This window comes from Gavialis gangeticus, unplaced genomic scaffold (genome assembly GCF_001723915.1).
Source record: "Gavialis gangeticus isolate Ggan-Ray unplaced genomic scaffold, GavGan_comp1, whole genome shotgun sequence".
NCBI lineage: Eukaryota > Metazoa > Chordata > Crocodylia > Gavialidae > Gavialis > Gavialis gangeticus.
The window spans coordinates 57,963-74,683 of record NW_017729003.1 but is presented as its reverse complement, the minus strand read 5'-3'; the positions used below and the strand labels follow the sequence as shown (position 1 = coordinate 74,683).

Genomic DNA, 16,721 nt, shown 5'->3' with positions numbered 1-16,721 from the left:
TGGGAAAAACCATTCTCAAGGATTAGACTGAATATACACAAACAAATGACAATGAAATGTATACTCCAGCAAAGAAATATTAGGTTCAATAGCTTAAAAAAGGAAGAAATGTCTTAGGGTTAAACTGAAAGTGCTGTCTAGATAGGGAGGTGAATTATAGATTTTTTTCTTGAATCAGCTGAGAGAAAGGTAAAGCGTGGTCTGGTCGTGGTGAGGAAAGGAAGTTTGAGGCAAGTTCAGAGAAGAGAGGAGGAGAGACAAAAAGCAACTGCAGAGAAGCACATTTCCTCCCTAAAACACTTTGCTGTTATCATTAAAAGTCATAAACAACGTTTCAAGAGGAACTTTCTTAAAATGTCAACAGAAAATTATATATGCAATGCAATGATTCAATGACCAATCACGCTACTTAATAATAGAGATATGCTGAAATTATGTGCTTTACATTGGAGAATCTTCATCTAATTTAAAGAGAAAAGATTAAGACATCAGTATACGTATAAATAAAATAAAAAAGGAAGAGACTGCATCTAAGAGCATTTAATTCTTATCTAAAGAACTCTACACAATATGTTGTGACTGACAAAGATCAAAATCAGAGATGAGGTGCCAATGCCTGCCCTCAGTGCATCTAAAAGATCAATCATTTAACAACAAAAGTAACTGTAATTAGTATCTCCACAGTTTGCTTATGGGAATTCTGTTGCATAAATCAGAACTCTATTTATCCTGCAGTTCTTGACTTCTATCTAACTCATAATGAATGCAACTTATTCTATAATTCCATTACATATTTGCAGGGTGAAATCTATTGTATATTTTCACTGAATATGATGAGTGAAATAGATATTTTCTCATGTGAAAACTAAACATTCTCTTGCTTCTAAGCTGCTATTGTAAATATAGAAAATTATGTAATTTCTTAAGGTTTCAAATGAAAATAATGAAAAACTGGAATTCATTTGTTTAAAAGTTACACGTTGGTAAAGCATAAATTCTTTTACCATATGCCATTACCAAACACCCAATTATTTCTTTTTTTAAATGTCCTACTGTCTTGTCTATGGAAATGAAACCAATTAATATAGTTTTTTAGGTAATTTGGGGAAAGTATCATACAAACTACAGACAAAACATATTTTTATTACATAAGCAAGTATCTAATTGTATGTATGATCTGTGTATATATGATCCTTGATTTGTGAATTAAAGGAGAACAAGGCATTGGTCCTCATTTAGCTACACTGAAGTTAGTGGGAAGAACTTTACTTATATTTGTATTGCAAGGATCAGACCCTTAGCTTTGAGATGTAAAACTTACATGAAATGAAAATTGAGAATACAATACAAGTACATATGACATTTTTGTATGATTATCACACACGTGAGATTTTAAAACTTAAAGTAAAAATGTTCAAGCTGGTAGCAAAATTGAGATTTTGGAAAGGAAAATATCTTAAAATGAAATAAAATGAATCCTTCCTAATTTACTCTTTTTATTTCAGGTATATTTCACGTAGGTTTCTTGTATGAGTAGATGTGTCATTGGATTAAAAATGGGCATAGAATTCAATTACCATCGATAGGATCATGAAAAACATTATTTTCATCTGCAAAGCTTCTGGTGCCTGAAATATTTCCATAATCAAATATTGGTCCTTCCAACAGGGTCACAATATCTATTCGATTAATTTTTGTCAATACAGAGGTTAAGGCATCAGCTGGAAAAAAAAAAGATAGAAACGTGAGAAAAAAATCTGCCATTATGAGTTGTCCAATTATTTTTCTCAGTCCCATTCATACTAGATATGTTAAAAGTTGCTGACCTATATTTCTGCCTCAGTTTAAATCTGGAAAGGTATGCTATCATCTACCCTAGAGGACTTCAAGAGAAGACTGGATGGTCACCTGACCCCAGATGTCTTTCCTACTCATGCAGGGGGCTGGACCTGATGATGCTTCAGGGTCCCTTCTTGCCCTATGATTCTATGACTAGTTTCCTTAAGAAATCATTCTGCTGCATACTTACATGAGATTTCCATTCAATATGAGTCTTTATATCACATCATTCTATACATATATATAAAAGGCTTAGTCCATCTGTCTGTCTGTCGGTCTGTCTGTCTGTCTATAATGGGTCTTAGGGGGTGTGTCTTCCTGCGGGGCATGGCTCCAGCCAGTGCTGCAGGCAGGGTGAATTGCCCATCAGGAATGACAGTGGGGACAGAGTGCCGCCATGATGGCAGGGATGGAGGGGATAGAGCAGGGGATGTGTGGTATGGGGCCAGAGAGGGGATGGAGTGGGGGGGGCGAGGCTAGCACAGCTGGCCTTTCCCCCCCAACCCCCAGCCCTGCTCTTTGGACGCAATGGTGGCATGGAGTGGTGGAGGCAAAGCACCGGCCTCATCCCCCCTCCATCCCCTCTGTCCCTGCCATCATTCTTGACAGGCAATTTGCTAGTTAAATATAAATGGTTAAGGCCAGAAGGTTTTAAAGAATATATCCTCTTACTATCGAAACCAAATATTCTTCTACTAGATTTGTCATTCAGAAAGTAATCATGGCACCTTAGGGACTAATTGTTTCAGAGAGACAGAGGCATAATGAGCTCCTGGGCTGGGGGTGGGGAGGGATATGGATATGCTGACCACTGGCAGGGGGTAAGGGGAGATGTGGGTCAGGGGAAAGGAAGTTACTTGCCTAGGCTATTGCCTCTGCTGCTGTAGCAGAATTCATTTTGGCAACAGCAGCCTCAGAGCTGGACTCCCTGGCAGCTGTTCCTGGTACCCTATTTGATCCCCTCCCCCTGCCCCTCACCAGTCCCCAGTGCCCCCAATGCATACAGTGCCCCCAGTGCATATTGCTTGCTCTGGCAAAGGCTCCCTGGGGGAAGGGGGGTGAGAAGCACCATTCTGTTTGCTCCACTCACCCCAGACATAGTTTGGTGCAGTGTGTGCTGACCAGCTCTCTGAACTATGGCTGGGCCAGGGCAGTGTAAGACAGCACTGTGTCAAAGACTCCTGGAGTGGGGAAGGGGCAGGGAGCTATGGGATTCTGGCACCCTCTCATAGTTGGCACAGGGGCTGATGCCCTGCTTACTCAGTCCTAGTTATGCTACTACAGAGGCACAAAGTTCCGTAGGCAACAACTTATAGCAGAAACAGAAACTTTTATACAGAAGGAAACAGGAAAGGCATAGGAGAAACCTAGGTGTCAGTTTTGCCACTCATCAACACAGACCATATCATCACTGGACTCAGCAACACACATGGGGGCTCATTCACCTGCTTTTCTACCAATGTCACATACACCATCACCTGCTTACGGTGTTCCTCTAATGTCTTCACTGGCCAGATGGGGAAATCCCTACCTAAAAGAATGAATGGGCTCTAATTCAACATTAGTTCCAGAACACACTAAAGTCTCTGGTAGAACACTTTAACCTCCCTGGGCATTTCATCATTGAGGCCCAGTCCAGTTCAATGTGTTTATTAATTATTTGGATGCTGGAATACAGAGCTTTCTGGGAAAATTTGCAAATGGCATGAAACACACTGGAGGACAGGAACATAATTCAGAAAGATCTTTGATATACGAGAAAGTTGGGCTGAAGCCAATGGGATAAAGTTGTCATGCAAGGTGCTGTGTGTCAGGAAGAATAATAAAAAACACAGGTAAAAAAAGGGGTGACAACTGGCTGGATGGCAGCACTACAAGGAACGATCTAGGAGTCCTGGCAGATCACAGACTTGTATTGAGTCTGCAGTGTAATGCAGCTAAAGAAGAACACGTTTTCCCCACCACTGCAAAATAGGATTCAAAATAATGGTTTGAATTTGCGGCAAATTAGGTTTTGAATGAATATCAGGAAAAACGTCTTCATTGTTAGAATAGTGAGGCAGTAGAACAGACTGCTTATGGAAGCTGTAGAATCTCCTACTTTGGAGGTTTTCAAGACGACATTGGATAAACACTGCTCAGGGATAGTTTAGGAGTAGCTATGCCTGGATATGCTGTAAAAATCAATAGTTGGAAACCTGTGAGACCCTCCCTGCCATGGATCACTGAAAGATTGAGAGAAAAGTTCTGCAGTCCAGAGAGGACCATGATCAACAGCAGAAGGAAGCAGAGTTCCCCAATGAGCTTAGCTACAAAAGAACATAAAAAGGGGCAGGAAATGTTTATGAAGGAGATAGGGTTACAGAAAGTCCTGCTCTCCAGTTAGGGGATGTGGCATGTAGAGTTATGTTTGCTGTCCCCATTTGCAGAGCAGAATGGAAGGTGTTTGGTTTTCCCCATGCTGGTTGTCACATGGAGTTGAGATGGAATTTTTCCTCCTCCAGTTGCTACATGTCAAGGTTTTTCAAATCTTTATTTATTTACTTACTGTTTTACCTTCCTCAGTAACATTGGGTGTTGTTAGCAGCCAAAGCTGAGGATTTTGACTACGGTGTGCCCCTGCTACTGCTGGAACTAAAATCTGTAAGTTCCTGGTTAGGGAGCCTTGCTCTTCCATTCAAGGTCAGATACTTACATAATTAGGTAGGAATTTTATCTCACAATCAGACTGGCATGTACAGCATGGGTTTTTTATATCTTCCTCCATAGTGGGGGCTTGGCTATATTCCTTGTGTTTCTAAAGTGTATTTTACTAATCTTTGCAGTGGCAGGACACTGCCAGACCCTCATCTCCCTGCTTGACTGGTGGCAGATTAAGGTGTTATTGGTGTTTTTGAGCAATGTATCTTATATGTCTTGCAGCAGGATTGTTTGTGTAGTTTTAGTAATAGGTTATGAAAAGCACTTCAGGGATGGTTTGGATAGGGGTGATCCTGCCTTGATTAGGGCTAGGGATAGACATTAAAAAAAACCTGAGCCTGAACTGATTCAATCTTTGCAGGTTAGTCTAACCTGCCTAGGCTAAGCCAGTTTGTAACTGCACAGAAATCCCTTCTGGACTGAAAAAATGTAGGCACATGCCTGCAGTGGCTCAGGCTAGAAGCCAGGGGGTGCTAGAGCAGCCCTCCCTTCCCTTCCAGAGTGCTGAGCTGAGGGGGGCATGGCTAGACCCCAGCAGAACACTCTGATTAGGGACATCTGCCTGCTCTGTCCCAGGCTTTTCCCAGTTTGCTGCTCAAGGGGCGGAAGTGTGACCAGACCCCAGCCCCAAGCTAGCACTCTGAGGCAAGGGGAGGTGGGGGGTGCAGTGCATGCATCTGCTGATGATATGGAGCTTTTCAATCTCCTTCCTCCTGCTTCTTTATACTGTCTGCAGCAAACTGACAGGTGAACAAGTCAACAGGGGGCTGATAACAGTGTTTATCACCCCATCAGCAAAACAATAGCCTCTCTCATTAGTTCAAGCTCTTCTGAAACAGCTTTTTCCAAGGAAGAAAGGAGGGACCTTAACAGCTGACCTGTTGATTAGCTTCCTAAATGGACACTGTCCTATTTGCCTGTCCAAATGAAATTGGAGAAACAAAGATGCCTCTCAGCATTAGTTAGCATACCACATGCCTAGGGTCCGTGGGGCCGTGGGAGATGGGAGGGGGGGGGGGATCCCTGCTTGAGCGGCAAGCGGGTGGAGCGGGGGGAAGCCAGGCAGACCCTGCTGTGTCTGCAGTCTGTGCCGGAGCTCTGGCCAGGGAGCAGAAGGAAAGGCCAGCTCTGCTGTCTGGAGTATACAGCCCCACCCAGCCCAGAAAGCATGCTGGAGTGCTGGAAGACTCTAGTTTAACTTAAACCAGGAAGGGGTCTGGGACAGATTGCATAAATCGGTTTGACCCAAATCAGTTAAGTCTGATACTACATTCAGCCAGGTTTATCTTAAACAAATTTCAGTATTTTTGAAACTGGTTTATGTGCACTGAACTTATGTTCTGTTACAGGTTTAAACAAGTTTGTGATCACTTAAACCGGTTTATGTGTAATGTCGTCCCTAGCCCAGGGGGTTGGACTTGACAACTTCTGGAGGTTCATTTTGGCCTTACTGTTTTGTGATTCTATGACCTCAGATTAGCTATCCTTAAACAACAGAACTTTAAAAACCAACTTGAATCTGAAATTGTAGAAGAAGAGATTATCCAGACTTGATTATATTAATGATGGTCTCAACGGGGACCAGGGCTTCTTATTCCATTACCTGTTAACTCCAATATCCATCTAGGTTTTAACTACTTTGTTTATCTCAATCTAATCTACCCACTTATTACCTCTCTCAACAGTCCCTGCCCCTGTCCCTGCCCCTTTTCCTTCTATATAAAGGGGTTTTTTTCTGCCAGTCCTTTCCTGAAAAAGTAGGCCTGCTGCCTATGAAAGCTCATGCCTCTTAGACCCTACCTTCTGCCTGACTTCAGATTAGCATGGCTTAATACATCTGTAGAAATGTCACTGTACTTGTAGGAACAATAGGATTGTTAAGTATATGGCTAATGAATGAGGAATGTGATCATATTTAGATATGGTGAAATCTTGTTACTGCTCATGTAAAAACAATTCTGTACATGACACTCTCTCATGCCATCTTTACATTTCATACATTGTTTTGGTTATATCATAAGATATTCAAAGAAAAAAAAGTTCTCCCCCATAAAACGCAAATAACCAGAACAGAATAAAACCAGTGCCTTTTCAATGAATCGGAGATGGGTCTTGGTAGGGGAGCCCATACAAGAAATGTGCATCTTTTGCTGGACAGTGATTGGCTGATGGAATTACATCTCTGCAGAACACCACTAGCCCACCCCAGATATTGAGAGGTGGAGTGAAAACCAACAGGTATAAAGGCTGGTGCATTTGTCCTCTGGAGAATTTCACCCCGCTACCAAGTTTGGACTTCAGCAGACACATGCAGAGAGTACTTATTACAAAAAAATATACACATTCATATACAGGTTGCACTTTGTAGACATGACAATATGTGAAGTCATGTATAATTTATAAACAACAAAAAGAACTGCTCTGAACTTACTTGTAGCATTTTTCCCATCTCTGGTAACCCATTTTTTTAATAACATGAAGCTCTGAGCAATCAGTGAGTTTGGGTTTTCTACTCGTATTTGATTAATTTCATCCACAGAAAAATTCAGTTCCCTTGCCAGTTCTATAAAGCAAGAAAAAACACACTGTAAAAACACATTGTAATTATCATGTCAGGCTTATATCTTGTGTATTCTATGAAAGTAACAGCTTTATTAGGTTACATACATGAATTCACATCAACAAAAATATAACACAAATTGATCATTTATAGGGTAATGACAACAACAGGTATTAAAGTATCAGTCTTTAATTTTGAAACAAAAAAATCATACCATATCTGTGTAATAATTGGCCTGTTACATAAGATTTTGTATCTACATGCAACACATCACACATGCAAAAAAAAAAAAAATCACTGCAGAGGTCACCACACACTGATTTTTACAATCTTATATGCTCAAGTACTTGGTATCCACATATTGACTTACTATATATCATTTATACCTACACTGTAATCATGTAACATAGTACAAATGGAACTGTGAGCTTATGAGGGGATTAGATTTCCATTTATTTACAATTTGTAACTGCAGAACTAGTAAAATTAATGTAATGGGCTGAATACCTATAGATGTTGTTGTATCCAAACTTCTGGGGCTCAACACTGGAAAAATCAGAATTCTGGAACTGAGGGAATGTCAGTCTGGACCAAACCAATGGTCTTTCTCTTGACCCTGGCATGACCCAACCCTTTAGGGCAAAGTATCAAACTCAACCATGCCCCCCTCCCTCTCCATCCAGATCTGAAGGACAGATCTGGACCTAGCAGTGACAGTTGTCACTTGTCACCTAAACAATGACATGCATCACCAACAGGAATCCCTACCTGGAAATTTGGCAGGGGTACCTCCACTGAATTCCTGGCTCCTGAAAGAGCCCCATGAGCCATGTGAAATGGTTCTTTGGGCCACATTTTTAACATCTCTGCTTTCAGGCAATCATTTTGAGATTAATATTTAAGTGATTTCAATTATTTTAAATAAAAGGCATAATTATTTGTTATTATAATTTTCAATTACATTTCTATTGACATTTATAAACGTTTATACAGTCTCTAGTTTTGTGAGATGGAGAGCTCTGCCTATAACATGCACAGTACCATTAATGCCACACAACTTCAAAAGAACCTGAAGGTGCCTGGCCTTTGATCTGTAAAGGACATACAATGCCTAACTAGAAAAGATTATTTGCAAAAGGAATGACTGTAAAATCTCAGGATTGACTTTACTGACGCAATGAAAATTTACCTGTCCAGCTAAGTCCCAGGTGATCAGCTACAATTGCCATCCTTATATCGGTACGCTCACATGGACTCTGTGGACCTGTGATTTACAATTTCTTGATTAGAAAAAATTTGTAAAGAGTTCTGGACAATAGCTTATTATAATATTTAATATTTTAATCTTACTAAGGTGATGGTGTTCATGTTGTCTACTCAAATGATTGTGTGTTCTAATAACCTATAAATCATTTCTTTCCACAGCTGTTATTTATACTTTCAGCTCTGTAAGGCCAAATATAAAGCTACATGATGTTGTAGTATAATGAAACCAAACATGCTGACAATCTAGTTACTGGACTGTACACAAGTTGTTCAAGAACTCGCAAAAAACACCAGGATTGGATTAACATCTATTTTCTCTACTTTGACAAAATTGATTTTGCTATCACAAAAGAATTTTTTTCAAGTTTTGAGTTACACAATATTTTTAGCATGCATCACTATCTGTCTACAGTACAGAATTTGTTTAAAGGAAGAAAGAAGAGTATACAACAGCACATACAGATGACAATGACAGAATGAGAACTACGGTAAATCACTCCACAAGCAATCACAACAGTTCATGCACTAGGATCAACAAGTTGAAAGTTTTACAAACTAGGCTTGATCTCCACGAGGTGAGCCACGAGAGCTCCAGAAACCTGACTGCCTTCATTCTCACCAGTCCTCTTACTCCTCCTCCTCTCACTGTCGGCCTTTTCAATCTTTGATTTTAAAGATGCTGCCTCTGTTCTCATATCTCTAGCAGACTTCGATGTAATGGAAGGCTGGTAAACTTGAGTAGCTTCTGATAATGATGTGTTTCTTGATGTACTGTCTTCTTCATCATCAGACACCTCTGACTGCATCTTTTTTTCTTCATCAGAGAGACGATCCACAAGTTTTAATGTCTCACCACTAATTCCCTTAAAATATTCAATAGAATGTTTACATACCTCCCTAAGCTGATTTTTTTTTACTTTAACTGTTGTCATTGTGATGGAGGTAGATCTTACCTTTATTGGTAATTTAGAAGGAAGCTGTTTCCTTTTTCCTTTTTCTAACTGCTCTTGCTTTTGCACTGCTGGAGTTTTTCTAGCTAGATTATTCCTATACGTATTTTTTACTGGAATCTTAGATCTTACTTCTAGACAGGGAGCAGAAATGTTTTGCTTTATTTTGTCAGGTTTAGTGGCCCGTCTCATTTTACTCCCTGTATTGTTTTGAAGATTACTTAGTGGGAAGACTTCTTTTACTGAGCTGGCCTTTATGGGAAGTTTTGATTTTGCTCTACTTCCTACCAACTCTGTTGACTTTTGCTGTTCTCCAAGTACTTTTTGCTTATCTCTTATTTTGTGTCCTTGCGTTGCCCCTGCACCTTTTCCTGAAGTGCTTTTCATTTGATTAGCTTTCTGTGTGGAACATTTAGGTTCAGAATGTTCTTTTAGTACTACATTACTGGCAATATTATTTGTATGGACAGTGGATGAATCCAAATTGTTGTTGTTATTAAAATTATCTTTTGGAAAATCATGTACCTCGGTTTGCCTACAGCTTGTCTGGATAGTAGCTGAACTTGTAATCACTGCTATGTTTTCAGTTTCTAATCCCTGACAACTTGGCATCACAGGGTCTATCTTATCTGTTACTTCTCCAGGGCCATCTTTCTTCAGAGTCATGGTGGAAGCGGAAATTCCCATTTTAATTGGTGTACGCAATCTGGGATCAACTTTAGAAGTGTTAACAGCTGTTGATGATTTCTCCAGTGAGTTACTACCAAGTGTTGCTTCCATGCAATCTCCACTGGCCTGGATGACGGGCTTATGTTCAACTGCTGATGTTTCTACTTCTCTCTCTAGGTTTGTTTCTACAGTGTTGTCCCCTGACTGTGGCTGTGTGATGGCAGTGACTGTACTATCCCCTTCCCCCTTGTCCCCTGGCTTCCCTTCAGAAGTATGCTCACCAATCTGAAAAAATTGGAGTCTTTCTTCAACAAAATCCCTCTTGCTCATGTCAATTGCACCACTGCGAGTCATCTCAAACATCTTCCCTTCATGAAATGGGAAGGGGTTGGGCTCACTAGTTGGAGTACTTTCATCTGTTGGAGTTCTGGCTGGAGTTGTATCTGGTGTTGTTGCTTGAGATCGGTCTTCCACTGCCAGACCAAATGGCTTAGCCTCATCATCCCTGGATTTAGTCTCAAACACTTCATCATCTCCTCGATTACTGGACCATGGGTCAAAATCTAGACTTTTGGTAGCTACTGTTTTAAAAGGGGTTGCAAATTCTTCATCTACTTTGTAACTGAAATACGTATCAGGAAACACAGTTCTGTCAGGGTGCCTGCCTTCTAATGTGAAAAACTGAGCCCCTGACTTCTGTTCAGTTTTATCTGAACTCTTTTCAGAAGCTGGAACTTTTGAAGGTGCCTTGTCCTCTTCAGTGCCTACCTTTCCTTCCTCCTCAATAACTTCAAGCTTGCTTTGACTGAAGCAACGATCAGTCTGCTTTAAGATGCCCTCTGTAGTCCAAATATCCTTTTTGGTTTCTACAGCAGGACCTGCAAGTTTAGAATCACTCTCAGTTAAACCATCATCTTCATCTTGTAAGTCATAACCATCAAGAGAGTCAATTTCAGTTGCATCTGTATCATGAGAGAATTCTGCAGTAGTTGCTATGGAACACTCAGTGACAGACTGGTCATTGTTCCCATTTTGCATCACATCATTCTGAGGTGAATCAAGACCAATGTCAAACTCATTGGGTACCCCAGAAATAGGATGGCCTAACTCTTTCTGTTTCTCACTCTTTTCAGGGAATTTAGGTTTTGAGGCTTCCTTCTGGTCATCTTCAGTTTCTTTTAGTTTAAAAGTATACTTTTTTAATGGAACTGGTTGGTAGAGAGATTCATCATCACTGGAATCACTGACATTTGCTCCAGGTGGTACAGGAGAAGGTGGCTGTACTCTTATGACTGGTTCAGCCAGTTGACATTTGTCATGTTCATCTTGTAGATTTACTTCGATCATATTCACCTCATTCTCAGGGGAATAATGATGCTTCCTCTCTGACTCTGCTTGATCTGCATCTAATGGTGGAGGAGGTGGGAATTCAATGTAGGCAACTCTGTTACTTTTTGGTCTTTTGTTAGAGTCTTTGTTTATATTATTAGGCATGATTTTATCAATTTTTGGTTCCTCTACTGCTGTCTGGTTTTTAGAGGTTGATTTGGCCTCTGCTTCCTCCTCTGATTCCTCAGAAACCTCAGGTATGGGACTGGGCTTGCCTGGTATATAAGTTATTAGTGAGTCAGGTGTTTTAGAGGTAAACTCATAACTCACTTCCTCAGAACTGGGGGTTTCTGGAGTTAGAGGGCTTTTCCCAGAGCTATCTATGAAAGATACTTGTTCTAATGTATCATCTTCTGGACTACCTTGTGGAGAAGGAGGATGTTTTTGCTGTCTAGATGTATAAAATGTTCCCCTTGTCTCTTGTATTGTCTTACTTTCCTGACTTATAATTTTTTTCACATTTCCTTGTTGCATCTCCTTTTCATATTGCTTTCCTACTTGAACAAAACTGACATAGACAGGTAAAGTCTTTATCTCTTTCATTCCCTCAGTATTTACTAAAGGTGAAACTTTATCCAAGTAATCACTGGCACTAGGGTCAAATAACTCACTCGAAGGAGATTCCTTTCCAGGAGTAAATTCTAAAGAATCAGGTGATTTGCTATGGGATATTTCAGTTTCCTCCCCAGGAGGACTTAACCCTATGGAAGAACCTTGTTGCTTGGTAACTTTACTGATTTCTGAATGTTTTATTTTTTCATCTTCCACATAATCAAATTGTCTTTCAACTTGCTCCTTAATCATAGTTGACTGGGACACTTTAGCTGACAGTTCATAAATGGTGCTTTTGGACTGATCAAGAACAGTGTTCTCAGCAATTCTGACTGGAATGTGGGACATAGTCAATTCTTCATTTCTCTTTGTAATTTTATCAGCCATTTCACTGGGACATTCCCCTTCTCGGATGATATAACCTCTGTACAGAACCTTTTTTGATGGAGATTTCACAGTCACTTCCTTCACCTCCTCTGAATGAGATCCATTTGTTGACAATTTCTGTTCACTCTCTGTCACAGTGATAAATTCACTCTTTTTCTCAGTGTTCTCATCAGCATGATCAATATGGTTTTCTTTTACTACATCTGGAATAAGTACATGTGAGTGTTTTTCTTTCTGTGTTTTATGATTAGAAGCTCCAGGACTCTCCCAAGTTCTATAGATTTTTTTGTCCCAGTGTCCCTTCACTGGTGAGTCTGAGCTGTATGAAAAGTTTTTAGCCTGCTGTTCCAAAACATGTTCTGGCATGTTTTTGCTTGATGTTTCAGTTTTCTGTTTCTGTACATCTGAAGCACAAAGGTCTTCTGTAACTCTTCCTTTACCTTGGATGCTATCTTCTTTCATTGTAATTTCTTTTTGCAAAGCCATGTTTCCATCCGTGACATCTATTTGCTTTGCCTGCTTTTCTCTTGCATAAAGCTGGTACACTGGTAGCTTGCTTTCTTGTAATTTCTTTACTGGAATTTTGGACTGACTATCTTGTTCTTTCTCTTCTTGAGGTAGGTCTTTGGTCCTTGGGCTTATACTTTGTTCAAATTTAAGTCTAATGGAACTGAGTTTTGATTGCTTGAGCTGAAATCCAGCCTGTGAAGCTTCAGGTGTACCAGTCTGTTGAGCATTTCCCTTGTGTTCCATAGTTTGTTTACAGTCCTCTATTTGTTGTACAAAAATCCTTTTTTCAGGACTGCTGGGCAAACTGGCTGTTCTTCTTTCATCAGATTTTGGAAAATATTTTCCATTGCGCCCATACTGTCTCACTTTACTCCAATCATCACTTGATGGTAATTCTGTAAGTAGTACCTTTTCAGGGCTGCTACTGGCAGACCTCTGACTAGAATGCATTTCTTTGCCATTTTTTTTATGTTGCTTTTTCTCTGGAGATTGTAGTTCATCATTCAACTTTTCTGTTTTGTCCCGAAAAAACTGTGATACTTCAGTCAGTTTTTCTTCTGCCTCCTTAACAGTCCTGTCCACCCTGTCTTCATATATCAACTTTTCTCTACCTCTGTCTAATCTGTCCTCAGTAAAGCGCATCCACATGGCATGTTTTGGACTACTAACATCTCCAGTATAGTGTAATACTGTCACTTTATCATAATGATCATCTTTAGATATTTTACCTACACCATTTTCAGATACATCTTTATAGATTTTGGAGATAATTTCTTTTTTAGGGGCAGTGGCTACTTTTTCTCTGTATCGCTTATCAGACGCCTGTATCTCTGAACTAAGGGGTAGAGTATGGTCAGTAACTGACTCCTCAGTATCAGAATGAGACACATCTAGCTTTTCTGAAAGAAGCATTTTCTCAGCAAACCTGTAAGACTCCCCTCTTAATTCTGACAACTCATCATCATGGTATTCTATTGAGTGTTGACTCAAAAGCTTCAGTGTTTTGTAAGAGTCATCAGATATCAGTTGAGCAGAACTAGGGCGACTGTCTTCTTCCTGGGACACAGGAGTGTTTACTCTAGAAGACTCCAGATAAGAAGGAAGTGATTCTTCAGCTGTAAGTTCTTCTTCTTCTTGCTGACCTTGTTCATCTGAACAAGGAAAAACATCATGTTTTTCCAAATCTTTTAGGTTAAAATCTCCCCGTGGTAAGTCTTTTTGATATACATACATTTCTTTTTCTGGACGCTTTTTTGTTTCTCTAATAATGACTTCAGTAGGTTCAGCTTGATTACCTTTTTCAATATGGACCTCTATTATATGCTCCAGTTTGGGTTTCATTTTGCTGTCCTTCTCAGCTGGTTGTTGTGAAGTTTCAACATCTCTGCTAACATCTGATGTTACGGATGATTTATGTTCAAATAAACCTGCCAGTTCTTTGGAAGGGTCACGTCCTGATTGAAAAGCTTTCATTATGTCATGAACAGACATTGTTTCCTCAATTCTTTCAGAAGCACTTTCAGTACATGGAGGTTTATGATAAACCATTCTAGTTGTAGTAGTGATGTGAGTTTCTTCTTTCACACGGACCCCTTTGCTAAGCACACATTTGTGGTCATCTTCTTCACTGTTGCTGGCTTTCATTTGAAAGGCTTTAACTTTTTCTTTAATAGACCCAGCAGATTTTTGCTCCAACTCCATAAAAGTAGATGCAGGTTTTGATGGTGGTAGCTCCTCTGTTTGCTGCTCTGGAATCTCTTCCGATGAAGGTTCATAGCTGCGGATAACATGAACTACTTCAGTTCTTGTTTCTGTAATGACAGGAGGGATGGGCACATCATGAAAAAGTGGTTTTGGCCCTGTGCTTTCTGCACTTTGTGGGGCTGAAGGGGTTTTTTCACTTCTTGTTTCAAACCCACTGTCAGACAAAGGACTTTTGTCTTGGTCAGGCTGAGAAAAATCATCGGGAGACTCTAAAATTGTATCTGTTCCAAAAAAGGAATCTGCAATTTTACATAATTCTTTTTCTGAAGTAGAAGGCCTCATGGAGGCTGGAGGCATCTTAAGCTTATGTTCCTGTAAAGCAATGGCTGGTTTTAAAATGCGTTTTTGTCTCTCTTCACCTTCTTTTTTCCCCTCTTCAAACCTATACTTTATGTTTGTTAGTGAACTACTCCCAATATCATTTGTTAAATAATCAATAACTTTTGACAAATTATAATCCTTCTCAGACATGACTTTAGTTTTAATTTGCATTTTTTCTGGAACAGATATAGGATGACATGTTTTCGTTTGCTGTTTTGCTTCATCAATCTCCTCTGTACTGAACTCTACCCAGTCATCTTCAGATAAGTGTCCTTGATCACTTTTTGATACTTTGGATGACCCTTTGTTTTCTAAACACACATCTTTTTTCAGTATCTCACTAACTTTTACTAAGTCCTCCTTTACTTTCTCAACAATTTTAAAAGGCTCTTCATCATCAATTCTACCCTCTTTAGTTAGTTCAGGTTGGAATGGTTTGTCCTCTGTTACATCTGTCTGCAATATTGCAGTCATCCTTATTAAGTCCTCCTTCATTTCAGCAACATCTTTCAATATCTCCTGACTAGAGGATAAAGAAGATGGTGTGGACGACTTAAGAGCAGAGGGTGCTAAAAATAAGGAAGATTTTATTGGAGATGAAGTTCTGCTAAAGTGGGGTTGTGTATGTGCCTCTGTAGTCAATGTTTTAATAGGTGACAATAATGCAGCTGCTGATTTTGTAAGTGAAGATGACTCTGGAAGCTTCTTTAATGCTGGTTCTGACAAAACATTGACTACAGAATATACTGGCACTGTTATTGTTGATGAAGTTACTGAAGAGGTAGTTGCAGATATTGATCCAAGGGATGTATATAGTGCACCTGCAGAAGTAGCTCTTATTGACTGAAAAGCTGATGGTGCTGAAGACACAAACGACCTGACTGGAGAAAATGACATTGTAGTAGTACTTGAAAACACTCTCTCAACTGTGTCAGCAACTGCAATGGCAGCACAACTTGCAGAATGCGTAGTTGCAGAGATCTTGTCTTGAAATGTGGCTGTGGCTTTGGATCCTGTTATTAAACTGGCAGGGGAAGGGTATTTCAGAGGTGGCACAGATCCATTAACCAATGCTACATCTGCATGACCAGCTACATGTTTCACAGGTGATGAGAGAGATGAAGTCATCATGACTTTAGGTGATGAAACAGCATCAACTGCTGACTTAGCAGGAGATACCACTGATTTTAGAGGAGAAGATAAAAGTGGTGATGCTGATGTGATGATTGATTTAAATGGCAAACTTGAAGAATACATATTAATGTTTGATTTGGGGGATGCTGGAGGCGTCATGGTAATGGATGATCTCTCCAAAAGAGACCCTGCTGTAGTCACTGGAGATGTCCGAGAGGGAAATGTTGAAGTGGATGCCAGCCCTTTTAAATTAGTGGCTTCTGTTACTGTGGGAGCTCTGATGAAAGAGCCAGAAGAAACTTGGATATTATATGGAGGTTGTGATACAACAGTTTTTATTGGTGAAGAAATTGTCCGAAAGGATCTAATTGGAGATGCTACATCGCTAACAGATTTAACTGAAGAAGTAGTAGAAGCTCCTAATGTGGATTTGATTGGAGAAGCAGAAGAAACAGACCATATTGATTTTAATGGGGAAGCTGTAGGAGTGTTAGAGGAAGAGCTTGATAGGGAAGTGAAGCCTGATTTGGGTTGCCCAGGCACTGTAATTGGAGCTGCTGTCCATGACTGATATGGTCTTGTTGAAAAGAATGGCTTGTATGAATAAGTAGCGGGTAGGGTTCTTGTTGCTCCTGAATTCCGTTCAACTGTTTCTTAAATTTTTAAATCAAAATCAAACA

General features: G+C 39.9%; 1 protein-coding gene across 7 annotated transcripts in view; it reads right to left on the bottom strand.

The window, feature by feature from the left end:
• The window catches only part of LOC109290924 (ankyrin-3-like), a 106,955-nt gene that overhangs the window by 33,089 nt on the left and 57,145 nt on the right, over positions 1 to 16,721 (bottom strand). For 5 of the 7 annotated variants that reach the window (XM_019507750.1, XM_019507746.1, XM_019507747.1 and 2 more), the window contains 3 exons: positions 8,289 to 8,363; positions 6,971 to 7,102; positions 1,578 to 1,721 (listed from right to left, as the gene is read on the bottom strand). In XM_019507750.1, the coding sequence (XP_019363295.1) occupies positions 1,578 to 1,721; positions 6,971 to 7,102; positions 8,289 to 8,363 (351 nt within the window). Of the gene's footprint in view, positions 1 to 1,577; positions 1,722 to 6,970; positions 7,103 to 8,288; positions 8,364 to 8,984; positions 16,695 to 16,721 lie in introns of all 7 variants that reach the window. The other 2 variants (XM_019507744.1, XM_019507745.1) reach the window with 1 other exon arrangement.